The 11,004-nt window shown below is 41.0% G+C and overlaps 1 protein-coding gene across 1 annotated transcript in view; it reads right to left on the minus strand.

Moving 5' to 3' along the window:
* The window catches only part of MAP7 (microtubule associated protein 7), a gene marked incomplete at its 5' end in the record, with an annotated part of 69,659 nt that overhangs the window by 36,209 nt on the left and 22,446 nt on the right, over positions 1–11,004 (minus strand). The window contains 2 exons of the mRNA XM_015411968.1: positions 4,746–4,856; positions 8,024–8,141. Of these exons, the coding sequence (XP_015267454.1) occupies positions 4,746–4,856; positions 8,024–8,141 (229 nt within the window). The remainder of the gene's footprint in view (positions 1–4,745; positions 4,857–8,023; positions 8,142–11,004) is intronic.

Raw genomic sequence — 11,004 nt, forward strand, 5'->3', positions numbered from 1 at the left:
ACTAACAACAAGCCTAATTAACTTCTCATAATCAAAATAATAATGAAGAACACCCTACATCCATTTCTGCAGGTTAAACATCAGTAAAGACAACCACTAATACCTTTTCCATGAGCAGAGTGAAACTACTTGGAAGGTAAATAGTTTTGAACCAAAACCACTATACCAAGAAAAAAAGTTATAATGTGCTATTACTTTCTAGTGAGGATATTTATGAAGCGGTTCCGAATGGTTCCCATAAAAGTATGCAAAACAGATTGTAAATATATTTTGCAGAGGTTTTCGTAAATGTGGTCTCAAGATCCCATTTAGTCTTGATTGTTCTCCCCTTTTCAAAACATTTTCCCCACTGAATAAAATATATGCTTATTTCAGAAATCTAAACTCAGTTCTAGCAGCTAGCTATGTCTTGCATGGGGCTCTTTTCATAGTCTGGTGCTACAGTCACTGGACAGAAGTAGCCATCTGGAATTGCCCTCTAGAGGGTATTATATTATGGAGGAGAATCTGTGCTGCCATAAAACTTGGCAAACAGTGCAACTGATGCTGACTGCAATATAGTTCCCTTCTGGGTGGGTACAGCTCTGTATGATCTCTGGAACAGTTGGGCATAGAGCATACATGTAGTGTTCAAACCAAGGACTGCTTAGGTAAAGCTCAGCAACTGGCTGAAATTGTCATTATTCATTATCACAAGATTTTTCCCTATTCATCTCGTAGTGAAATTTACAAGTTAAAAAGAGGGTCAGGTACCATCTATTATCTATTGAGAAATGATGGCTGCGATCCTTTCCGGAGAGTAGGGCCCAGTGAATAACATGGGATCTAATTCTGAGTAGACCTGTTTGGGATTTCTCCCTATATGTCCCTCTGGAACTCTTCATCAGAGTGGAATCTATTCAATCTATTCATTTCTAGACTTGTTTTTTGCACCTCAGTATTGAAGCTATCATAGCAGTCGAAGGCAGGGGTATGTCTGGAGTGGGCTTTGTGGGGCAGTAAATGATTTAAATGGGAAAATTTTAAAGCACATGCCCCTACCAAAGGAAAAAAAGGTTTCGTGCAACACCATAGCTGTCACAAGAATAAAGAGAGCATATAAAAAACCAGTCTACACACATGCAGTAGCAAAAATGACTAGAAGCAGCAAATACAGTGACAAAAATTCTTTATATAGAGTTGTCAGACACATCTGTATAATGGAAGTGGAGATTTAGCAAGTGATAATTCTAACGTTTTCCAATTAAAAAGCTCTGTACTTGAAAATCTTTAAAATTATGTTTAATTTCATGCCTATTCTATGTTTTTACAAGTGTTTCAGACCCAATTTGTATTTAACACAATGATTAGGGTTGCCAAGTCGATCTTCGCTGGGAGTGGGGGGGCTCCTGGCTGGCGTCTGGTGTGTGCGCGCGCGCCGCATGCACATCACCCAGAAGTGACGACTCCAGGCACGCTGGGGCGGGGCCACAGCCATGCAAGGGAAAACCATAGAGTTCTCTCTCGGATGGCCGTGGCCCCGCCCCCAGCGTGCCCGGCGTGGTCGCGTCACTTCCAGGTGACGCGCACGTCGGGGAGGAGTTCCCCCCGGGGGCGCTGGGGAACAGGCCTCTGGGGCGGGGGTTTCCCCGCCCCCCGGGGGGACTTGGGAAGCCTAACAATGATTCAAAGAGTGCACAAGATCTGCTCCATACATCTTATTCCTTAATATGAGTGCTTCACAGTTCAAACTGCTTTTGAAACTTAACATTCAAAAGTGACTTTACCCACTGGCTAGCAAAGCTGCTAGGAACAGAGCAACAGAGACAGAGAGATTATACAATTTGAAAGTTTTATCAACTGATCAAGCAACACGAAGAATGAAATTCTTACAACCCAAATTTCTCATTATTGGATTGAATTATTCCCTTCTCCCAAATGGAAATGATACTTAGCGATGCATTGCATGATCTGTCAGTAAGGTAAATGATTCAAAGAGTGCACAAGATCTGCTCCATACAGCTTATTCCTTAATATGAGTGCTTCACAGTACAATTCAAACTGCTTTTGAAACTTAACATTCAAAAGTGACTTTACCCACTGGCTAGCAAAGCTGCTAGGAACAGAGCAACAGAGACAGAGAGAGAGAGATTATACAATTTGAAAGTTTTAGCAACTGATCAAGCAACATGAAGAATGAAATTCTTACAACCCAAATGTCTCATTATTGGATTGAATTACTCCCTTCTCCCAAATGGAAATGAAACTTTGGGTTGCATTGCATGATCTGTCAGTGGAAGGCACTAAAACTCACCATCCCTCCACCTCAGCAGCCATTTCTGTCTCCAAGGAAGTTTATTCCTGGGGTTGTGGGAACTGCATGGAGTGCCACGTGGGCTGCAGTAAGGAGTGGGAAGCAGGAAATTTTTTCCCCTCCCTATTGCAACCTCCTGACCCACGTGGCTATTAGTCCACACAGGACCCGCAACCCTGGGATTAAACTTTCCCAGAGTCAGAAAGGACTGCTGGGGGCGGGGGGGGAGATGGCTGATCCTTGGGCAGTCACTGCACAATGCTTGTGCGGGATCCAACCCATTCAAATAATATATGACAGAGCTTGTTCCTTGTCATAACCAAGCAGCATGCTATTTTTGATCCTAACATACTTGTCTCAAAACATTCTCAAGGACAACATCATCAGGCCTTGCCAGAATTTTGGATGAAACCAAGCTCGTAGAATTCATGACACCCAGCTTTCCAGAACCCTAATCACGTTCCAGATATGGGAGCTGGGAACCTGAAGGACTGGGCAAGGAACATCACTGAAATTCACCATTTGTTTTCACAGTAAGCAATAAGTTTATTGCATTCATTTTACATGCTATACGATGGCTTATTGACAGCAAAATGTACGTGAAATACATTAAGGACAGCGGGGAATATGCTTAAGGAGCACACTTTTCAGGAGCAAAGCACATGACATACCTACCATTCCTCTCAAATTTCTATCAGCTGTAAACTGACTCATTTATCTATCATCAATTTCTGACACAAACTAGTAAAGGTAAAGGTTCCCTTGCTCGAAAGCCAGTCGAATCCGAATCTAGGGTCGCAGTGCTCATCCCTATTTCAAAGCCGAAGAGCCAGTGCTGTCCGAAGACATTTCCGTGGTCATGTGGCCGGCAGTGTTCCCTCTAAGCTGAGTTAGCGTGCGCTAGTTCACAGTTTTTTAGCCTCCGGCTCACACATTTCTGTCTTCGCTCAGGAAGGATGGCTCCAGAGCAAACTAATGTATACAGTAGCCATATCACTCGCTCACAACTTTAATGCCAGCATCTCACAAGGTAGAATTTTTGCTCACAAGACTCTGCAGCTTAGAGGGAGCATTGGTGGCCGACATGACTAAACACCAAGGCACACGGAACGCTGTTACCTTCCCACTGAAGTGGTACCTATTTATCTACTTGCAATTTCTTGTTTCAAACTGTCGAGTTGGCAGGAGCTGGAACTAGAGACGGGAGCTCACTCCGTCATGCGGCACACTCGGGTCTCGAACTGCTGAACTACAGACCTTCCACAGCCTGCAGTTCAGCGTCTTAACCACTTGAGCCACCGTAGACACAAACTACAGACCTTATATCTCAATGTGTTCTATTGTAAACCTGAAACAGCCAAACCTTAGAGAAGAGTTCTTACAAAGAGAAAATTTCTGAAAAGTTAGCAAATATATAAGAAGTGAGAAACTGCTTTTCCTGAATATAAACAGCACTCTGAAGAATTGTGCTTTGCTGCCTAAAAGGTTGCACAGCCAGATTAGTAGCCCTAAGGTAACATTTCAAAGCTTAATATTACAGTATTTTAGCAAGGCATATAAGCATGACATATGCACACATTTACCACCATACATGCAGAAAAGCACACACAATTATTAAACAGAAAAACCACAGATTTTCAGAACATTATGTTTAGCGAATGTTTGAGACCTTCCAACCAGTTTCACAATATAACTAAAAATCTAATCAATCTTTTGTCCCAAACTGTAGTTCTAACTCCAAACAATGTACAATATCCTTTGGATATTTTGGTTCACATAAGCTATATCACAAACGTCAATTTCTTAAGAATGTTGGAGACAAACTTACCGATTTTTCCTTTTACTTTCTATTAAGGTAGATGAAATACTGCATGGTAAGTGATTACGTAACCACCTGATATCCCAGTTCCTTCTTTTTAGAGATCAAAATATAATTTGGAATAAAGCTAGCCAACATACCAAAATCAATACCAAAATCAATCGTTCTTAGCCAATTTACGTCAGCAATTTTATTATGCTTAAGAAATTCAAGATTTTTGTTTGGTAAATTGTTGGGGGGAAAAACAACCATATGAATGTGGTCTAGTGGTGATGGAGAAATAATAAATGGATTCCATGCAATATGGAATGATGGACTGATTCTATAGTTTTAATTCATTTACTAAAAAACCTGACAGAAGCACTGCTTTTAGTACTTGTTAAATGTACGGATCCAAGCAAGTTTTGATATTTCAAATGTGTGATGCATGGGGGTTATTTCTTGCCGAAATGTGGCCAACCATTCAATTCACTTTGTGTTCAAACCCTTTTTTAAATTTTCTTTCCTCCTTAAATAATGTACATAAAATGACTTCAGATCTTCTTGAAGTTTCTCAAAATGGTCATGGTCACAATACAGAACATGTTAGTCCTTTCCTTTTCAGGTATTAGTTTTTTTCCCTTCAAACTGTACCTCTGTCTGGAGAATTTAGTAATGTTGCAGATGAGGAAGAGAGCCGCTTGTTAATGACTGGATCAACATGTTTCGAAAGGTTCATTGTTGAAACAGACCGCCTGTCTGGATCTAAAACAAATGGAAATAATGCTAATTGGCAGCCTACATGCAGTAATGCAACCTCCTAGTCCTCTAGAGGGAACAGTAAAGAGGGCTACTTCTCCCCCCCCCTCTGTTGCTTAAAAAATAGGAAGATTTTTCAAGGGAAATTTTATAGGTGACTCAAAGAATGTGCACAAGGTTGTTTAATCTCAAATGGCAGCGCTAGTCATTCAGTCCGGCAAGAATATAAGTTTTTAGTAGGCAAAGCTGAATGAATTGATCATAAACACTGAAATTTTCAATTCCATCTTGCTGTGTTACAGCAGGAGGTCCTGAGTTGGGCCTGCACAAAACAGAAAAACGTTTAAAAATATCTGAATCCTTTAAGAAAAACCATAAGGAAAAGGTGTCCATTGAGCAAAGCAACCTTGTGAACCACAATGTTTATGAATGTGAACACCTGAAAGCTGGGAAAGGAAGGATAAAGCCAGTAAAGATGATGAATATGAGAGAAAAGGAGGGAGCAAAATTCAGCCCTAAGAATTCCTGTAGATAAATTACATTACAGAGGACTGATCTCTATCAGCCAATTTTCATGCTGTATGAGTGAGACTTCAGTCCTGAGTCCTGTGTTCTATAATCCCAAGGTAAAGGTTTGCTTGCTCGAAAGCCAGTTGAATCTGACTCTAGGGATGCAGTGATTTGCAAGCCAAAGAGCCAGTGCTGTCCAAAGACATTTCCATGGTCATGTGACCGGCATGACTAGACGCTGAGGCACATAGAACGCTGTTACCTTCCCACCGAAGCAGTACCTATTAATCTACTTGCAATTTCTTGCTTTCAAACTGTTAGGTTGGGAGGAGCTGGGACCAGAGACGGGAGCTCACTCCGTCATGCGGCAGTCAGGTCTCGAACTGCTGAACTACCGACCTTCTGGTCTGCAGTTCTGCATCTTAACCACTTGAACCACCACAGGGCCATAATTCTAATATAGCCTGGTGCCTCATAAAAGAAAAGCTTTACCAAAAAGTGTCCTTTACGGATCAGATGTCCTATTCCTCCCAGCCTCCATGCTGCAGCCCCTTCACCTTATCACAGCTTTAATTTTCTTGTTAGTGTGATGACGCAGACATTGCTTCCTTGTCTCTTATTTTCATTATATTTTATAAACACAAATGTGCACTATCATAGCTGTTTTGTAATCCCATTAGATCATTTGTTACGAAGAGCTTTAATTTTCTTGTTAGTGTGATGACACAGACATTGCTTCCTTGTCTCTTATTTCCATTATATTTTATATACACAAATGTGCACTATCATGGCTGTTTTGTAATCCCATGAGATCATTTGTTTCGTCGCTTTCTAAACTTTAGAAGCTTCAGCAAATTAACAGGGTCAGCATGGACACACAAGTTGCCTGTACCTGCATTTGGAATTTTTATACTTTTATAACGCACCAATCACCTACCCTCTTCCATTACCCAAAACTACCTCCCTCCACTGTTTTTGAGAAAAGAAAGCATGTGTGGAGAGCAATCATGCAAAGCCCTTCACAGGCAGGTCAGCAGTCAGAAAGAAAACATTAACAAAGTGCTAGGAAGGGGTGCATCAGCAGATATACCCATGGAGTTATTAGACAGAAGTTGTTTGGAAAGGAGGACAGAAAGAGAGACCAATGAGTGGGTAGACTGAAGAACAATGTGATGCACATATGTTTTGTGTTACTACAATATGATTTATTTTGATTTTCTTAAATCCTGACTAGGTTTCAAAATGCAGTTTGACATTGCATCATGCTCTTCTTCTAAGTCAATAAATGTACCATATGGAGAACGGAAAAGATGGTTCAAGGACACGGAGAGGTAAGCATACAGTTTGAAAAGTTTTTCTGACAGTAAAAAAGTTAAGAATTGAGAAAGAGAACATCATATAAAACTAATAATTTTTACTTAGGGCTTTTAGCAACACTGATGACTTCCAGAGCTGGAAAGGGCTTTGACAGTCCAATCTTATGCAGAGATACTCCAGTCGAAATCCATATAGACTGTAACATCTCTGCATGGAACTGCACTGAGAACTTCTTTAAAACAATATACTATATTTTGAACTGTACCACACATTCTTTAAGTCACCTGGAAACAAATTGGTAAGCTTGAGGAAGACAGTACGGGCTATCGAACAATTCAGGTCTATCTAGCAGGTGTTAGGCATGCACTGAGTCTAAGAGGATTGTTTAGCTACTGATGTTGTGGTCCTATTCTGGGGAGATATCTACTGGTAATGAAATCAACAAATCACAGTGATTTATGTACCGGGTTTTCTAGCACCACCCAGAGGTCTGAAGTGGTACTCCAAGCCTGCTAAATCGAGAAAGGTGAATGATGATTCAACAAAATAACCTAGGGACAGAATGCAAGACAATGATTTCCAAAAGAAAAGGGGGAAAAAAGTTAAAGAACAGCAAAGGGACAGAAGCAAAGAGCAAAGGCAGAGCATTGTTATGGAAAAGCAATTGTTTATTGATCCTGCAGCACAATGAAATAGTGTTAGTTCTTAGTCTTCATAAGAGCAATGATACACATATTCACTCTGTGAGCAATGAAGACGTATTAGTGTGTTTGCATGGAAGGATGAGAAAAGATTTAACAGACATGTACAATTTCCTGCTATTGAGGAAGTATTTAGGGAACTGCTTCAGAATTAAAGCCCCCTGTCAATATACTTACTGATACACTGGAAAAATATTAAGATGAAGCATTATATTATTACTTGACATATCAGCAAACACCAGCATCTTCAGAGGAAAGATGGCAGCTTTCTAGCAACAAAATGCATCCTTTCTCTTTGTTTCCCTCTTTCACATTGTATAATGTTCTTAAAATACTCATAATGTCCAGGAAAATAAATGTATGTTGGTGTTTTTTATTTTAACTTAGCTTAGACAGATTGTTGACAGACAGACAAGTTCACATGGGCACAAACAAAATTAAGCACATATATAGATGGAGTTAACGCAAGTATTAGTTCAACTTCTTTTTTGGCTCAGCACAAAAGGTAAGAAGCATGTACATATAAAGCCTACATTAAAGAACTCAACACAGTTTAGTCTGCAGAGAGACTTCCTCAAAAAGATCTATACCTATATCAGCAAGAGAACATAGATGCTACCTGAAACACCAGGTACCCTTTTTTACCTGTGTTATTAATGCTGCTGTTGCTATGAAGTGTACCTCCCCAGGACCACCTATTTTGCCTCTGCTTCAGTTTCTGGCTCCTCTCGATTGTGCGTCGCACCACAGCTTCATGTCGCTCCTTAAAAGCAATGAGATAAAGATATGACACGTGCTTTGATGTATGAATGTGAAAGTGCAACCAGCTTGTTCACTTGTAAGGTGTACATAGACAGACATTCTGAAAAAGGATGGGTGTGATTCCAGCAGACATCCATCATTCTACAGCAGTCTCTCTGCACTGTCAACTGTGAAGCACTAGCGGCCCCACTATTCTAGCATATCTGCAAGCATGCAGGGGGAGGTACGTAGTAGTTAACTTTGCTGGCACTGCATTACACATGCTTCCACACTTCAGCACTCAAAGGCTAAGCAGAGCATTAGGTACAAGCAACAAAAACCTGAAGGGTTTGCCGTGCTTTCCTACCTCTTCCCCAATTACAATTTATTGATTTTTAATTTTTCACATTTTTAAAAGATTTTTTAAGTTAGTGAACTTTGTTTGAAATATACCAGAAAATTGTAAAGGATTGGAAACAAAGTGGCTGGGGCAAAAATAACCCTGAAGTAATAACTTCTGAGCCTATCTATGATGATTTCTCAAGAGCAGGTTCATGTTTCTCAGAACTGATATAATAATTTCAGAATGAGAAGGCATAATTAACCACAACCCGTGTACCAGCTGCAATTACTTGCCTCCAATTTAGATTAAAAGGCTTTGCCTCATTATGGAATTTGCTTTTGGGACTATGTATGGCTTGTCTTTTTCAAACAGCTCACAAAAATGGACAGGAAATACTGAACAGATTCCTTTTTTTCTTTTTGTGAAACCAAAGCACTGTTTGCGAGGCAAAAAACAATCTGCTTTGGCCTTCTTACCAAGCTAATCAGGAGGTAGGGAGACTAGGGTGCTCTCCTACCTTTGAAACTACAATTCTTAGAAAAAAATGTTCCATGGACAGAAGGTGATATTCATAGATGGAAAAAACTCTTTATGGAACATTCCTCTGTGAGTGGAAAGCCACCTTTGGATTCAACCCATTATGGGTGAAATTGCCAATTAATTCCAAATCTACAAAGTGAATTTAAAAACATTTTGAAAGAAAGAATATTTAAATGAAAAGAAGCTTTTTGCCTTTTGAGCCTGAAGATAGAAAGGTTGATTATGTCACAATACAATCACAGTATCTCAAATGGGTTTGGTAATATGCATATTTCTGAAACGTTTTGAGATATCGAAGGGATAAGGTTGCCAGCATTGGGTTGGGAAATACCTGGATATTTTGGGAGTGGAGCTTGGGGAGGGGAGGGACCGCAGCAGGGTATAATGACATAGAGTCCAGCCTCCAAAGCAGTCAGTTTCCCCAGGGGAAGTGATCTGTATCAGCTGCAGATCAACGGAAATAGCAGGAGAACTCCAGGTGCCAACTGGAGGATGGCAACCCTATAAAGGATTATTTATTTATTTAGATATTTATGATCTCACTTTTTTTCCTAGTGGGGACCCAAAGGTGCTTTCATCAGTCTCCTCTCCTGCACTGCATCCCGTAAAGTAGGTTAGACCAGGGCTTTTTTTGTAGAAAAAGCCCAGCAGGAACTCATTAGCATAATAGGCCATACCCAACAGCAGGAACTCATTAGCATATTAGGCCACACCCATGATAGCACAGCTCATTAGCATATGAGGCCACACCCCCGTGTTACCAGACGTGTGGTCATCCAGCCACACCCACCTTTTGCTTGTTATTCTGTTTACCTTGTTTGTTGTCAAAACCCAGGGCCTTTTTTTGTAGCAGGAACTCCTTTGCATGTTAGGCCACACACCCCTAATGTAGTCAATCCTAATGAGTTTCTGATGTTGGGTGTGGCTTATTATGCTAATGAGGTTCCTGCTGGGCATGGCCAACTCAGGAGCCAGCCGGAACTCCGTTCCTGTGCGTTCCTGCCCCAAAATAGCCCTGGGTTAGACCCAACGTCACCGAATAAGCTTCCACCATAGAGTGGGCATTTGAACTTGGGTCTCCCAGATCCTAGAACAACACTCTCACCATCACACCACACTGGTTTCCCATTTCACTGAACAGAGATTACCAACCACTTGCTAAAAGGTCATCTTTAATCTTTTTTTTTTTAAGCTACAAGGGCTTCAGATATAAACAATGTTTTTCAATCTCAGCCCCACAGATTAAAATCTGACGTACACTAAAAAAAATTCATTAGCTTTAGCTCCAATTAAAACTTGCAGCCATAATAAATATTCAGGAATCTGTAAACACCAGGAGTCCTGCCAAAAATCCATTAAATAGATATGAAACTGAAACACACAGTCAGAGAAAAAGGAATTCATTGGGTTTAATATTAACAGGATAACCAAAGGACACAGAGAACTAGATTGTAGCTAGCCAAATACAGCATAATCCTAAACCTTGTCTTTGAATGGTTTAGGATGGCAGTGTACCCTGACACTAGTGTAATTTCGAGATGGGTGCCACAAAAGGGAAAAATGCCAATACTTACCTAGTACAACCTCTGTACTGGCATATAAATGGAAGGCTTCAGAGTCAGGACAAGGGAGAGGTCTTTGTCCCAGCCCTCACAAGCTGCACCACTCCCATGCCACATCGTTATTCCATTTGAAACTATACTCCCTGCCCTGGTATATATGGCTAGTAGGGTTGCCAACCCCCCCGGTTTGCCAGGGGTCCCCCATTTTTTTGGGGGGTTCTACCCGCTGCCGGCCAGATGGCCGGCGGGGGAAGCCCCACCCCCAACACCCACAGCCACCCATCTCTCTCCCTTTAAGTGTGTGGAACCCGTGTTTCCTCCCAAGCCAGGAGGGAGAAGGGATCCCCCTGAGAATATTGCAGGTCCCCATTTATGTTTGCTTAATGATGCAATTAGACTTAATAAGAACTGATCCCAAGCTTGTAGTTACCCTTTAGTCA

The sequence above is a fragment of the Gekko japonicus genome, unplaced genomic scaffold, assembly GCF_001447785.1.
Source record: "Gekko japonicus isolate JY-2015 unplaced genomic scaffold, Gekko_japonicus_V1.1 scaffold184, whole genome shotgun sequence".
NCBI lineage: Eukaryota > Metazoa > Chordata > Lepidosauria > Squamata > Gekkonidae > Gekko > Gekko japonicus.